The 15676-nt window shown below is 56.7% G+C and overlaps 1 protein-coding gene and 2 pseudogenes across 2 annotated transcripts; all 3 read left to right on the top strand.

The window, feature by feature from the left end:
- The first annotated feature begins 1407 nt into the window (after positions 1-1407).
- On the top strand, positions 1408-2919 carry LOC101966845 (tryptase alpha/beta-1). Its single transcript, XM_078022217.1, has 5 exons — positions 1408-1468; positions 1640-1811; positions 1934-2199; positions 2341-2504; positions 2572-2919. The coding sequence occupies exons 1-5, from the start codon at positions 1408-1410 to the stop codon at positions 2734-2736; spliced, it is 828 nt and encodes a 275-aa protein (XP_077878343.1). The 3' UTR covers positions 2737-2919.
- A 2706-nt stretch (positions 2920-5625) lies between these two features.
- On the top strand, positions 5626-10141 carry LOC120887396 (tryptase gamma-like; annotated as a pseudogene).
- A 3877-nt stretch (positions 10142-14018) lies between these two features.
- On the top strand, positions 14019-15676 carry LOC101969575 (tryptase beta-2-like; annotated as a pseudogene). Its single transcript, XR_013426286.1, has 5 exons — positions 14019-14239; positions 14403-14574; positions 14697-14948; positions 15091-15254; positions 15322-15676. The product of XR_013426286.1 is annotated as a tryptase beta-2-like (transcript).

The raw sequence follows: 15676 nt of genomic DNA, 5'->3' as shown, positions 1-15676 counted from the left end.
GGAGCCCCCTGTGGGCTCCTGTGGTTCCATCTTGCCAGCCCTTGACAGGGCTCCGGATTTTGTTAGAGAATGAGTGGAAGCCGACCAGGACAACCCCTGCTGGTTGCATGCTGTCCCTGGGGTATGCAGAGGGCAGGGTGGGGGCAAGGCCTGCACTGCCCTCTGCTGGAGGCCCAGAAGTTGCAATGAGGCAGAATAAGGGCTGGGGTCCTGGAATCTTAGGTGAGGAGGTAGCCCACCTGGGACCCCATGAGCAGCAGCGTGTAGGAGGAGGGGCATAGGGACAGGCAGGACAGTTATCATCCCTGGACTTGGCAGGGGGTGCAGGAGAGGTTTGGGGGAGGACTGCTGGCTGCAGGCCTCTTCTGCTATCCTGCTCTGACCACGAGCCATCCCATGTACAGATAAAGTGCAGATGGCAGAGCTAATGAGGACACCAGAGCTGCACAGATGAAGCCAGAGACCACCCTGCGGGATTCTTCTGTGGAGCCAGTTTGATGGGGAGCAGCAGAGCCCCTTCCTGACCCAGACTCATGGTGCTGTTGATGTGACCCTTCCTCAAGTTGAGTCTCTGATCCCATGGGATCAGGGAACTTGGGTTGGGTGAGAGGGAGAACTTGGGAGGGTTGAGAGTGCCATCCTGTGCACTGCTCCTTTGAGGGTGGCCCACAGACATGGACTTATGCCCTGCATTCATCTTGGGAAAGCATGTTGGGTAGGTCAGCAATGGTCCCTGAATGCCACTGTTCCTGAGGCCTCCTAGGGAGTCCTCTGTGCCTGGGCAGGAGGGGACAAGAGCCCAGTCCTGACAGCTGGGAGGTGTTGCCATTCTGGTGCTAGAGATCCAGCAGCTGAGAGATGGACACTCAATTCCTAGTGCCCAGTCCTGGCAGGGCCCATCTGGGAGCCCCCATACACAGGGGACCTGGCAGACCCTGAGCAGACTGGAGCCCTCTCATCCCTATGCTCCCACTGGGGCAGAGCCTGAGAAGCCAGCATCCCACCCTGGGGGTGGTTTTGTGGTTGCCTGTGCATCCCAACGTTAAGGCCTGTGGACATCAGATGGACATCTTGGTGTGGGGGCATGTGTCACATGGTGGCCCTGGGTCTGAGTCATCTACTTCCTCCACATCTGGATTGGAGGTGGAGGGCCCTCTGACCCTAGCCTGGTTTGGAAGGATAAATGGAGGGGAGCTGGCTGTGTAGAGGAGAACAGGGACTAGCCAGGGTGAGTGTCCCCCACTCAGAGCCCTTGACATCTATGTTCCCCCTGTGTGGATCCCTGAGACCCCAGACCTCTAGTCTGGACCAGTGCTCTGATCCACAAGGGCCCTGGCTCCATTCTGCTCCACGGTCTGCCAACTGGATCTGTCAGGGTTCACATTGCCCGCTCTTCACTCCTTCCAGATGCTGAGTCTGTTGGTGCTGGTACTGCCCCTCCTGTTCAGCATGGTCCATGGGGCCCCAGGTGAGTCCTGCCCTAGGCCTGCCCTTTTTCTCTCCCCTGCCCCCTGCCCCCTACTCCCGACTGCACAGGCTGGGGCAGGTGGACTCTGAGAAGCCCAGCATTGTCCCAGGCAGGGGAGGGCTGATCCAGGGTGGGGCTGCACCCTGGTGCTGAGGGTGCTCCCTGCCCTAGCCCCAGGCCCAGCTCTGGAGCGAGTGGGCATCGTGGGAGGACAGGAGGCCCCTGAAAACAAGTGGCCCTGGCAAGTGAGCCTGAGATTCCACTTCCAATACTGGAGGCATATGTGTGGAGGCTCCCTCATCCACCCACAGTGGGTGCTGACTGCTGCTCACTGTGTGGGACCGTGAGTCTCCATGGGCCTGCGGGGAGGGGTGAGGGCCTGGTTCACCCTGTGGCCCCAGATGCTCTGGAGGCTCTGAGTTTGGGGCCACTTCGGTCCTTCTGAGCAGGACTCTCCTTTCCCAGAGAAATCAGAAGCCCAGAGTTCTACCGGGTACAGCTACGGGAGCAGCACCTTTACTACCGAGACCAGCTGCTGCCCATTAGCAGGATCATCCCTCACCCCAACTACTATACTGCCCAGGACGGGGCGGACATTGCCCTCCTGGAGCTTGAGGATCCTGTGAACATCTCCAGCCATGTTCGCCCCATCTCCCTACCCCCCGCCTCAGAGACCTTCCCCTCGGGGACACCGTGCTGGGTGACAGGCTGGGGCGATGTGCATGATGACGGTGGGTGGCTGGGACAGCTGAGGGCTTGGGCAGGGGTCACGAGACCACACCATGGTCCCAGCCTTGGGGGTTCCCTTTGTGGAACAGGGAAGGGCGCTGATCGACCCCCTCCTGAGGCTGCTCCCTCTTCTTTCACCGCAGTGTCCCTCCCACCACCGTTTCCCCTGAAGCAGGTGAAAGTCCCGATTGTGGAAAACCACCTTTGTGACGCACAGTACCACACAGGGCTCTACACAGGGGACAGTGTTCGCATTGTCCGTGATGACATGCTGTGTGCTGGGAACAAAGGGCATGACTCCTGCCAGGTGGGTCCTTGTCCCCCGCATCCCCCACGTGGGCCTTGCCCCAGGCACTGACTCTTGTTCTCTCCAGGGTGACTCTGGAGGGCCCCTGGTCTGCAAGGTGAAGGGTGCCTGGCTGCAGGCGGGCGTGGTCAGCTGGGGTGAGGGCTGTGCTCATGCCAACCGGCCAGGCATCTACACCCGTCTTACCCACTACTTGGACTGGATCCACCGCTACGTCCCCAAGGTCCCCTGAGGCAGGTTGGCCGGGTTGCTACCCTGATCAGAGCATCACTAGTCCTCTCCTACCTCAGCACACTGTTTCCTTCCCAGGTGGCATCACCCCACCTTCCCAATACCCCTACCCAGCCCTGTGGAGCCCTCCACCTGCGTCCCTCCCCTCCTGGCTGCTGTGTCTCATTAAAGCGCACAGAAAGCATCATGGTGGTCACTGGTTTTTTTTTTTTTTTTTGGCTAAGGGCATCTCTAGGGAAGAAAGTGGTCGAGGTAGCGACTGGGTGCAGCGACTGTAGCTATGGGGTCCGTGGCCCCGAGACTTGATCTGTGGTCGTGAGTAGGGCCTCCTCGCCAATGCCTGTCCCTAGGCCAGCTTCTCTTCCACACAAACTTGTTTCTTTTTTATTCTTTTTTCCAGGGGATGGGTAGCAGGGATTAAACTCAAGGGCACACTGACCCACATCCCCAGCCCTATTTTGCATTTTCTTTAGAGACAGGGTCTCACTGAGTTGCTTAGGGCCTCACTTTTGCTGAGGCTGGCTTTGAACTTCCAATCCTCCTGCCTCAGACTCAATTACAGGTGTGCGACACAGTGTCCTCCTCACAGGTTTGTTTCTGTGTGGTGTGGGAGGTAGAACAACGTGGGCAGCTGAAAGGAGCAAGGTAGAGGACAGAGAGCACCCATGGCCAGGTGGAGAGAGCATGGGCAGCTGCAGAGCCCAGCCCCACCCACCTCTCCACACCCTAACCCCCTGCAAGGTGCCTCTGTGTAGCTCCACTGTTCTCTGGTCTGCTTGGAGCACCTCCAGGGCTTGCTCCCACCCTGAGTGCTGCCCCTGTGACAGGTGAGTGTAGCAGGGGTCATTCCTTCTCCCTGCCATGCAGGGCCCTGCAAGGCAGCCTTGTCCAGCTGCTGCAGTTGGGCTTTGGGGTTTCCGACTCCAGGCCCTCAGGACTGGGCCCTGAGCTGTCCAGACATGCAAGGTGCCCAGCATCTGGCAGGTTTGGTGAGGGCAGTGGCTGGGCTCAGAGTGCCTTCTCCTCCTGTTGGGGCTTCAGACGTGTTCATGGGCATAGCAACCCACCTGTGCTTCCTCATCCTTCCTTCCGCCTTCTGTACATGCAGTGGCAGAAACCCTCCTTCAAGGTTTATTGTGTTTTTCTGATTATGAAAGAGGGCAGTGCTTTCTTGCAAGGGGCCCTGCTCCACACCTGGGTCCTGGTGGGGCTGTGAGCTCTATTGTCCCCTTCAGGGGTTGAGCTGGAGTCCTGAGGGCTTTGCCTTCACCCTGGCCTTGTGCCCTTCCTTGTGGGACTCCTGTTCTGTGCTGCTGTCAGGCTGGGTTGCATGTCATCCAGTCTCCTGGGATTAGGCTCCATAAGCTCCGGGTGATTCTTTCTGGCTCCTGCCCAGGCTGCAGGGTTCCGCAGACATCCAACCCTGCCTTCTCTCCAGGCACACATTATGTCATGTGCAGACCATGAGCTGGCCCCGTCCTCCCAACAACAGTGCACATATGAGAGCTCAGGGACAGATGGGGCCCAGGTGTGCCTACTGGGGACCCTCTGTTTGGCACTGACCCTTTCCTTTGCTGGGGAGGGGCTCTGGCTTCTGACCCACTGTCCACATTGAGGTTGCAGAATAGACATGTCAGTTGGTCCTTGGTGAGTGCTTTGGTTGCTCCCAGGTCCTGTGTGCGACATGTATTTAGACATGCTCATGCTTGTAAATGAGATAGTACCCTCCTTTAGGAGGATTCTGAGAACTTTTGGGCAAGAAGAAATTTTGGGGGTAGGTGGTGGTCCTGGGGATTGAACATGGCGTGCTCTACTTCTGAGTTACCTCTCCAGATCTTTTTATTTTTATTTTAATTTTGAGTTGGGGTCTCACAAAGTTGCTGAGGCTGGCCTTCATCTTGCCTTCCTCTTTCCTCAGCCTCCCAAGGCTCTGGGATTGTAGGTGTGCACCACTACCCTTGGCAGAGAAGATATTTTGTAGAGAAACATTTGCTTCTCTCTCCTTGCAGTTATCAAATACAAAGATGTTGGTTTAATCTGCAAAATCTCTGGAGTGATCTTTTGGGGGATCTGAATGGCCTCCAGTTCCTCATCTGGACCCTCCTGCTTCTGTCCCTGCTCTGGTAGCCCCTCAGTCTCTTTAGGTATGAGAATCGTGAGGAAGGAAGTACTAACTCTCTTTAGTGTTCCTTTTGGTTTTAATTTTCAATGACAAACTTGATGTCTGCCTATCATAAAAACAATAGGTAAACCTGGAGATATTTTCCTCTCCACCACCACCCCACAGCCCATTTCTCTTGGGGTCACTACAGGTCGGGGGGTGACCTCCTGTGTTTCATACATCTTTCAGCAAGGTTGTTGGTTGTGCACAGTGGGGGAAAGGGACCAAGGTTCCCCAGGAAAGATGACATATGGGGGTGGGGGCAGACCCAGAGAAGAGAGGGCAGGGTGGACTTACTCTTATCTGGCCCTGGATCCCAGCTCAGCCCAGCTCAGTCCAGCCACAGCTGACAGATAAAAGTGGGCATTGGCCCTATCAGGGCTGACAATCTCTGAGCCAGGCCCAGGGGTTGGGACCCAGCCCCTGTCTTTACTATCCAGGGCTCCTACCCAGGGACAGTGTCTAGATGGTCAGGTCACTGCAGACCGATGCACCCCAATGACCTCCCCCCATCCTTGGCAGGTGACCCTTCCAGGTGGGGCATGGCCAAGGCCAGGCTGCCCCCTCCCTGAACTCCTGTGTCAGATGAGAGGAAGCAGCACCTGTCACAGGGGTGCCAAGGGGACCAACGGGATGATTTGGGGGTATCTTTTACAATAGCTGGCCTGGGATCCGGGGAGGTCAAGGGCTCTGCAGGCAGCAGCGTGAAGGGGAACGGGGTCCCCAAAGATGGAGCTGGGACCGGTGAGGGCCCTGAAGTCCCCTCCTGGGGGTCAGGTCTCAGTGGATCTGGCTCTCTGAAGACCCTGCACCCCACCTTCACTGGGTAATGTGTGGCTGCTGGGTCCTGGATATGTCAGCCTGGGCTGGGCACACCTGGACCCCACCTTCCTTCCGTGTGCTGTGCTGACCAGGCAGGTCCCACTCCCTGTCCCAGCAGCCACCTCCCAGTTGTGGTCCATCTGACGGAGGCTGGGCCCCCCCAGCACACTCCCTTCCTCACCATCCCAGCTCAGACCTTTCCCATGCACCCTGAGCCTCAGCCAGGACCAGGTGCTGGCATGAGGGGTGCCAGGCCTGGGCCTCACACAGACACAGCCTGCTCACCATCAGACGACGGCCACCCTGCCTCAATTTCCCCACTCCTAAGATGAGTCCTGCCCTAGGGATCTTGGTGGGGCCCTCCAACCCCAGCCTGTGCATGGGGCTGGGGAGGGGGTGGGAAAGTCCCAGGCTGGGCCCAGGGCCCCTAATCAGCTCAGTCATCAGGCCCCAGCCAGACAGGAAGCCCTACTTGGACTGGGCAGTTGGGGGCCTTTGCCCATCTGATCTGTGGTGGTGGCATGGGACCTGAGGACGGATGTGAGGACAGGACATCCTGGAGGGCAGTTTATCACCGAGTCCTGAGCTGTCTCCCACAGGCTTCTGGGCCTCAGGAGGAGAATCCTAAAGGCTGGGCTCCCAGAGGCTCTCTGGGGCAGTGTGAGCTGCAGGATCCAGGGAGGGCTTCCTGGAGAAGGTGGTATGGACCCAATCCACCGCCGGTGTTTGCAGGGATGCCTGGGTCCCATCCTGTCCCTGTGTGGTCTCTCTGTGTCACTAAGCTTATTCTCTGGGGTAGTGTCCACATGGAGATACAGGAGCAGGTGGGGCCTTTGTTGGAGCCCTGTTCTCCTCCTCCTCACTCCCTGCCCAGGGCACAGGTGTGTGGCTGTCCCCCACCAGCCTACAGGTCCAGGGCTCAGGGTCGACTATCCTGTCCCTGCAGTGGGCAGACTCCACAGTCCTCAGCCCCATGGCCTCCTGCTGTGCCTGGTGTGTGTCCCAGCCTAGGTGTGAGGATGGTGGCATTGCTGGGGGATGTCTGCATCTTGGCTGGGTTGGTGGCCCCAGTACTCTCTGGTCACCTGGGGCTGCTGTACATGCCACCAAACACAGAGCTAAAGCGTGGTCAGCTGGGGCGAGGCTGCGTTCATCCTTACCAGCCTGGGGCCTACAGCCACATTCCTATGTGAACGGGGTCCTCACCCCAGAATTAGAGGGCTAGGAGCCGGGAAGCCCAGGACTGTCCTGGCCCCACATGCCTGGTCCTGGGGCACAGAGAGCCAGCAGCCCCAGCAGGAAGTGTGGAGCTTCAGGAGGCTGAGCCCTTCCTCTCAGGTCCCGGTGTGCTCCTTGGCCATCAGGCCTGGGCCAGCGCACAGGGTCAGGGGGTACTAGGCAAGTTCCCCCTTGAGGGGCACCTGTAGGGGCGAGCTAGGCTGGGGCTGGGCAGTGCTGTGCCTCTCAGCTGCTCTTTATGGCCTGTGGCTGGTTTCAGCCTGCCCTGGGCTTTGGAGGACAACTGGCCACCAGCCCATTTGCTCTGGCCCCACCTGCCAGGCCAGATGGATCTTGGCTTCAGCTTGGGATGGGGACTTCCACCCCCAGCCTCACCCTGGGGCCTGGAGGGCATCTCTTGGGCCTGCCGTGCTGATAGTCCTATCCTCATCACAGGCCTGTCCTTCTGTTTGTCCCTAAGGTGTCCATCAGGTTCTGAAGCCAGGTATGTCCTCAACTGGTGTGTGGGGAGTGGAGGGGAGGACTGGTGGGAAAAGCTCAGGGGGGACAGGGTATTTGTCACAGGTGGTGCCTGGAGGCCCAGGGAGGCCACATGCTGGAGTATGCACTTGAGTGTCCTGGCTGAGGGGTTGCTGGGGAGCTGCCCTGTGAAGGGGCCTCTCTCCCCTTGGTGGTTAGTTTGTATCTTTGGGCAGATACTTTTGGCCTCACAGCACAGCTGTGGCTCACAGGCACCACCAGCTCTGGATCAGCTACACTGTCACCTTCCTCCTCAGTGACTTTCCTGCTTGGGCAGGGGCCATTCCCACCAGCCTGTAGCAGCTTCCCATCTCACTGGTTGTCCACGTTGTCATCTATTGCTGCCACTAGGTGGAAGCTCAAGTTGACCCAGAGCTGGCCAGGGAGGGCCCCGCATGCTGACCTCAGGGACTTAGCCTTTACCAACATCTGAGGGGAAATTATGCAAGAAGACTCTAACCACGATACAGCGCACAATTTGGGGGCATTCGGCACAGTTGCCAGTTAATGTGATGCCACCTCTGTCGATTCTCATCCCTGGTTGGCCAACCAGCCTTCCCTCCCTCCCCCAGCTGCCTGGGTCTTCCTATTTCCTGTCATTTGAGCCTCCCTTGATTCCTGGGGGTGCCTGCCCTGGTGCAGCCCCCTGTCACTCCAAGGAGCCCTGCTACAATGTGTGGATCATGGTACTTAGAAACAAGCACATGGGCTTCTGGGGTGTCATTTCTCCAGGGAGGGCAAACAGGTGGGGAGCTGAAGTTGTAAGAGGGAGACCCCCATGAAGATGGGTGGGACAGTGGGGAAGTGGTAGCAGGCAGGATGCTGGCCTCTGGAGATCCAGCAGCAACCCCTTCTCTTCTGGCTCAGGGTGTGGACAGTGTCAGGTTTTAGATACAGGGGACCAAATCGTGAGGGGCCATGCTGCCCAGGCCGGCGTGAGGCCATGGTAGACCCGCCTCTGCTGTGGTGGGTGCTCACTGCTGCCCATAGCTTCTCTGGGTGTGTCCAGGTTGGGTGGGGGCAGTGTGAATGTCCAGGCCTGTGGGCACACTGGCAGTGCAGAGGACTTCTCTTGACCTTTGACTCACTTCTGAGCCTGGAACCTGTCCTCTTCAGCAACAAGGAGGACTATGGTATGGCAGAGGGCAGCCCCAGGCCTCTGCGGCCTTCCTGGCCACCAGTCTGGTACTGACCTTGGACGTTTCCAGACCCAAGCCAAAATGAAGAAGCTTCTGCATGGCTTTGTATACCTGGAGGGGGGGAGTGGCTCCCTCTCCCCACTGCTGAAATCTGCAATCTGCCCCTCTGGATATGTTCTAGCTCAGGCAGCAAGAGCTCGAGATGCCCTCAATCCTCCATACCTGAAGCTTGAGGGGGATGAGTGGACATGGATTCTGATGTGGAGGGGTCTGGTGGGCTGGACACTTGCCTCTGCAGCTGGCTGCCCTCACAGCAGGGGTGCCACCACACCCATCCACCCTACACATCCAACCCATCCTTCCAGGTCCTTGAATTCATGTGACTACCAGGTCCACCTGGGAGAGCTGAAGACCTTTGTCTCCTAATGTCTCCACCATAAGGTGAATTGTCCTGTACTCAACTCCCCTGGACCACTGGATTCTAACAGGGACATTAACTTGGTGCAACTGGTCACCCTTGTGACCCTCTGAAGCCAGATTCTGCCTGCTTCCCCAAGGCCTCAGCCGACTTCCACCCTGGGATAGGTGCTGGGTGATGGGCTGGGACCGCATGCAGGAGGGAGGGGAGGAGCTCCCTGACATCCTCTGGACCCTGGCTAGGAGAGGGGAATTGTAACGAGAAAAAGAAAAAAAAAGTATGTCACATTAGATTGGATAGAGAGAAAGGATGGGAGAGGAGGGGAGAAGTAGGGAGGATAGGAAGGGCTGCAGAATAGAATAGACAATATGATTGATGTATATACATTCCATGTATGTATTATATATCAAAATGGATTCTACTGTCACGTATGACTAAAAATAAATAAATAAATAAATAAATAAAATTTTTTTAAAAAGAGGGGAATTGGTCCACCAACCTTGGTGTATGTACCAAGGGGCAAGCTCCTTGCCTACTCTTCAAGTGTGGGGGCTGGTGCTCCAGTCTCCCCCCAACCTTCCCTGTCCCCAGAGCCTCTGTGGCACCCATATAGCCTGTAGGAGGCAGAGGCCTCCATGGTGGACACAGAGACCTGCAGCCAGGCCTACCCCAGCATGGATGGCAGCACCTTCAGGCCAGACATGCTGTGTGCTGGGGGCTGGCATACCCTGCCAGGTGGGCCTAGGGCACACTGGAGGGCTTGGGGCCTGGAGTCCAGCAAGACTCTTCACTAACCACCACTGGACCTCACCCTGCTCTGCCCTCCAGGATGACTGGAGGCCCGCTGGCTTGCCAGGTGGATGGATACTTGTTGCAGGCTGGCGTGGTCAGCTGGGGCAAGGCTGCATTCCTCCTTACCAGCCTGGGGCCTACAGCCACATTCCCATGTGAACTGCATCCTCACCCCAGAATTGGGGGCCTTGGGGCTGGGAATTCTAGGGCTCCCCTGGCCCCACTCCTGTCTGGGCTCTTCCTGCCGGTCTTCCTGCTGCTGCTGCTGCTGGCCTCCTGCGTCCTGGTGGCCAAGTGCTGGCTGCACAGAACCTGACTCAAAGTTCCCACACTACTAATGTCTCATCCCGATTTGCATGATCTCCCCATCCTCCTCCCTGCAGAGCAGAGAGAGAGCAAGGGCCACATCCTAGGCCTGTCCAGGCTCTGTCAGCAGTTCAGTCCCTGCCCAGTAATGCCTTCTTCCTGGAGGGAAACAGAAGGCTGAGAAGGTGCAGTTATCTGCCAAGGTCTGGGTAGGAGGGTCCACCGACCCCGGTGCTTTCTGTTCAGTCTCATCCACCCCCACACGCCCTTTAGCAGTCCTGAAAGGCCCCCAGCACCGCCGAGGCCAAAAGACCTGGGTCAGTGGCATAACTTGGTCGTGGCAGGGGAGCCTAAAGGTGCACCTGCGCAGCTGCCTCCAGCGCGTGCCCAGAGTTGACCGCGGGCTCTCCCTCTGGTGGAGACAGGTGGAACTGCGTCGCTCCGGAAGAAACCACAAACTGTGAATCTCATGATTGGCGCACATAAAATCTGAAGGGTCTCACAGACGCTGGAGAAGACTGACTTGGCAAGGCTATGGAGCATAACGAAATACAAAATGCTGTACTTTTAAATTTATTTTTTTAATGTTTATTTTTTAGTTATAGGTAGGCACAATATCTTTATTTTATTATTTTATTTTTATGTGGTGCTAAGGATCAAACCCAGTGCCTCACACATGCTAGGTGAGTGCTCTAACACTGAGCCCCAGCCCCAGATCGTGTACTTTTTTATTTTTTTATTTTGGGTACTGGGGGTGGAAGCCAGAGGCGCTTAACCATTGAGCCACATCCTCAGCCTTTTTTTTTTTTTTTTTTTTTTTTTTAATTTAGAGACAGGGTCTCGCTGAGTTGCTGAGGCTGGCTTTGAACTCAGCCCAGCCTCAGCCTCCAAGCTGCTAGGATTATAGGCTTCCCATCCCACCAGGTTCAAAACGCTGTAGTTCTGAATATTATCCACTACTAACTGGAAAATGATCTTGGAAGCCCTAGTAAGAGTGAGGCTCTGGGATCAATCCACAGTACCACAATCAATCAATCAAAACTTGAAAGTCAATATCGTTTCTATCAGAATTTTTTAAAAAAATTAAATTCTAAGAATAAAGACAGGGCTGGGGATGTGGCTCAAGCGGTAGCGCGCTCGCCTGGCATGCGTGCAGCCCGGGTTCGATCCTCAGCACCACATACTAACAAAGATGTTGTGTCCGCCGAGAACTAGAAAATAAATATTAAAAAAAATAAAAAATAAAAAAATAAGAATAAAGACAGCACATTGTCTTATTTTTGTTGTTACTTTAAGTTGTCAATTATCTTTATATTTTTTTGGGGGGGAGAGTTGCTGGGGATCAAACCCAGGGCCTTGCACATGCTAGGCAAGTGCTTTATCACTGAGCTACACACCTAACCCCTCATGAACTAGGTATTTTTTGGGGTGAGGGGTACCAGGGATTGAACTCAGGATCACTCAACCAATGAGCCCCATCTTCAGCCCTATTTTGTATTTTCTTTAGAGACAGGGTCTCACTGAGTTGCTTAGCACCTTGGTTTTGCTGAGGCTGGCTTTGGACTTGCGATCCTCCTGCCTCAGCCTCCCATGCCACCATCAGTAAGTTTTTGACAGAGAAATATGTCTTTCACCATTACAGATATTTCCACTTCCAGGACTTTCCTTGGTGTGAGTCTAGATTGTCACCTCTTGTGTTCTTTCTCCTGCAGAACTTCTTTTGACAATTTGGTGTCAGGAGGTGCTGGCAACGGTTTTTCAGCAAGCCAACAGTTCATTTCCTTCTAGTAGTCCTTTGACAATGGCTTCCACCGTCTGCTGACTGCCAGTTTCTGAAGACTTTCATTGATTTCCAGCCCTATGTGATGTGCCTCAGCCTGTTTTTCTTTACTGTATTCTATTTGGTGTTCATTGAGAGTGTTAGATCTGTTTGTTTATAGTTTCATCAAATATGTAAAGTTGTGGGCATTTGCTCCTCAGACACCCCCGTATCCATCCCCTTTCTCTCCTCTGGCTTTCTGCCTCACATACTCTGCATCCTGGGTCTCTCCCGACTGCATGTCCCGAGGCAGTGTGGGTTTCTCACCCCTACTTGTCCTGCTGTCCTGTCCCCCTCCCCCCACCTGGCTTTCTGCCCATGTTGTCCCTTTGCATCTGCACTACCAGTTAGTTCTGTCAACAATCCCACCTCCAGTAGAACAGCCTCCCGCAGAGGAGAGGTGAGGAGGATGAGCCCCCTCCCAGGGAATGGTGGTGGGGCTGGCCTGCATCCCAGCGAGGTTTGCAAGTGTGGGGGACAGTGACTGAGTCCCTCTCTGGGAGGGCGTCACTTCCAGTGACCCTAAGACCAGTGGCTGTCCTCCAGCGGAGGATGCTTAGCGCCCGGGCAGCAGACACTGCTCACCCACCCTGGACTCCCAGCAAAAGACCAGAGTCTCCATCACCTCTAGCCCCTGATAGGCCCAGTGACACCCAATCAGGGACTGCACATTCATAGCTATTGACTGGTCTACCTCTCAGGCCTGAGCCAACTGGAGTATCCCTTGGAGGACAAGGGTCCAGAGCCCCTGACTCAGTGGTGCCCTCAGCCCCTGCCCTCTGTGTGTCCAGCCACCCCTGTTCCACCCCCTTGCCTTTGTGGGCTCCTGTGGTTTCATCTTGCCAGCCATTGACAGGGCTTGGGAGTTTGTTAGAGAAGGAGTGGAAGCCAGGTCGCTGAGCAGGACAGCCCCTGCTGGTCCCATGCTGTCCCTGGGGTGTACAGAGGGCAGGGTGGGGGCAGGACCTGCACTGCCCTCTGCTGAGTGCCCAGAAGTAGCAGTGAGGCAGAATAAGGGCTGGGGTCCCGGAGTCCTAGGTAAGGAGGTAGCCCACCTGGGACCCCTTGAGTAGCAGTGTCAGGAGGAGGGGCATAGGGACAGCAGGACAGTTATCATCCCTGGACTTGGCAGGGGGTGCAGGAGAGGTTTGGGGGAGGACTGCTGGCTGCAGGGCTCCTCTGCTATCCTGCTCTGACATGGAGCCATCCCATGTACAGATAAAGCAGAGATGGCAGAGATAATCATGTACCTTCTGGACATCAGAGTTGCACAGATGAGGCCGGAGACCACCCTGCAGGATTCTTCTGTGGAGCCAGTTTGATGGGGAGCAGCAGGGCCCCTTCCTGACCCAGACTCATGGTGCTGTTGATGTGACCCTCCCTCAAGTTGAGTCTCAGAGGGCTGTGCCCACAGTATGGGATCAGAGAACTTGGGTGGGGTGAGAGGGAGAACATGGGAGGAGTGAGAGTGCTCCTTTGAGGGTGGCCCACAGACATGGACTTATGCCCTGCATTCATCTTGGGGAAGCATGTTGGGTAGGACAGCAATGGTCCCTGAATGCCACTGTTCCTGAGGCCTCCTAGGGAGTCCTCTGTGCCTGGGCAGGAGGGGACAAGAGCCCAGTCCTGACAGCTGGGAGGTGTTGCCATTCTGGTGCTAGAGATCCAGCAGCTGAGAGATGGACCCTCAATTCTCAGTGCCCAGCCTATGGCAGGGGCCATCTAGGAGCCCCCATACACAGGGGACCTGGCAGACCCTGAGCAGACTGGAGCCCTCTCATCCCTATGCTCCCACTGGGACAGAGCCTGAGAAGACAGCATCCCACCCTGGGGGTGGTTTTGTGGTTGCCTGTGCATCCCAACGTTAAGGCCTGTGGATATCAGATGGACATCTTGGTGTGGGGGCATGTGTCACATGGTGGCCCTGGGTCTGAGTCATCTACTTCCTCCACATCTGGATTGGAGGTGGAGGGCCCTCTGACTCTAGCCTGGTTTGGAAGGATAAATGGAGGGGAGCTGGCTGTGTAGAGGAGAACAGGGACTGGCCAGGGTGAGTGTCCCCCACTCAGAGCCTCTGACATCTGTGTGCCCCATCCTGGATTTCTGAGACCCAAGACCCCTAGTCTGGACCAGTGCTCTGATCCACAAGGGCCCTGGCTCCATTCTGCTCCACGCTCTGCCAACTGGATCTGTCAGGGTTCACATTGCCCCCTCTTCACTCCTTCCAGATGCTGAATCTGCTGGTGCTGGTACTGCCCCTCCTGTCCAGCATGGTCCATGGGGCCCCTGGTGAGTCCTGCCCTCGGCCTGCCCTTTCCTTGCCCCCTGCCCCCTACTCCTGGCTGCACAGGCTGGGGCAGGTGGACTCTGAGAAGCCCAGCATTGTCCCAGGCAGGGGAGGGCTGATCCAGGATGGGCTGCACCCTGGTGCTGAGGGTGCTCCCTGCCCCAGCCCCAGGCCCAGCTCTGGAGCGAGTGGGCATTGTTGGAGGACAGGAGGCCCCTGAGAGCAAGTGGCCCTGGCAAGTGAGCCTGAGATTCTACAAAAGATACTGGATGCATTGATGTGGAGGCTCCCTCATCCACCCACAGTGGGTACTGACCGCTGCTCACTGCGTGGGACCGTGAGTCTCCATGGGACTGTGGGGTGGGGTGAGGGCCTGATTTACCCTGTGGCCTCAGATGCTATGGAGGCTCTGAGGTTGGGGCCACTTTTGTCCTCCTGAGCAAGACTCTCCTTTCCCAGAAAATTCATAAGCCCAGAGTTCTACCGGGTACAACTTCGCCAGCAGCACCTTTACTACCGAGACCAGCAGGATCATCCCTCACCCCAACTACTATACTGCCCAGGACGGGGCGGACATTGCCCTCCTGGAGCTTGAGGATCCTGTGAACATCTCCAGCCATGTTCGCCCCATCTCCCTGCCCCCTGCCTCGGAGACCTTCCCCTCAGGGACACCGTGCTGGGTGACAGGCTGGGGCGATGTGCATGATGGCGGTGGGTGGCTGGGACAGCTGAGGGCTTGGGCAGGGGAGCACGAGACCACACCATGGTCACAGCCTTGGGGGTTCCCTTTGTGGAACAGGGAAGGGCGCTGATCGACCCCCTCCTGATGCTGCTCCCTCTTCTTTCACCACAGTGTCCCTCCCACCACCGTTTCCCCTGCAGCAGGTGAAAGTCCCAATTGTGGAAAACCACCTTTGTGACGCACAGTACCACACAGGGCTCTACACAGGGGACAGCGTTCGCATTGTCCGTGATGACATGCTGTGTGCTGGGGACAAAGGGCACGACTCTTGCCAGGTGGGCCCTTGTCCCCCGCATCTCTGATGTGGGCCTTGCCCCAGGCACTGACTCTTGTTCTCCCCAGGGTGACTCTGGAGGGCCCCTGGTCTGCAAGGTGAAGGGTGCCTGGCTGCAGGCGGGCGTGGTCAGCTGGGGTGAGGGCTGTGCTCATGCCAACCGGCCAGGCATCTACACCCGTCTTACCCACTACTTGGACTGGATCCACCGCTACGTCCCCAAGGTCCCCTGAGCCAGGTTGGCAGGGTTGCCACCCTGATCAGGCATCATCAGTCCTCTCCTGCCTCAGCACACTGTTTCCTTCCCAGGTGGCATCACCCCACCTTCCCAATCCCCCTACCCCAGCCCTGTGGACCCGTCTACCTGCCTCCCAGCCTTTAGGTGGCAGATGCTAATTTTCCTGGCTGGTGTGTCTCATTAAA

Source organism: Ictidomys tridecemlineatus, chromosome 10 (genome assembly GCF_052094955.1).
Source record: "Ictidomys tridecemlineatus isolate mIctTri1 chromosome 10, mIctTri1.hap1, whole genome shotgun sequence".
NCBI lineage: Eukaryota > Metazoa > Chordata > Mammalia > Rodentia > Sciuridae > Ictidomys > Ictidomys tridecemlineatus.
The sequence above is the reverse complement of the archived record's forward strand: the minus strand, read 5'-3'. Positions and strand labels throughout refer to the sequence as shown.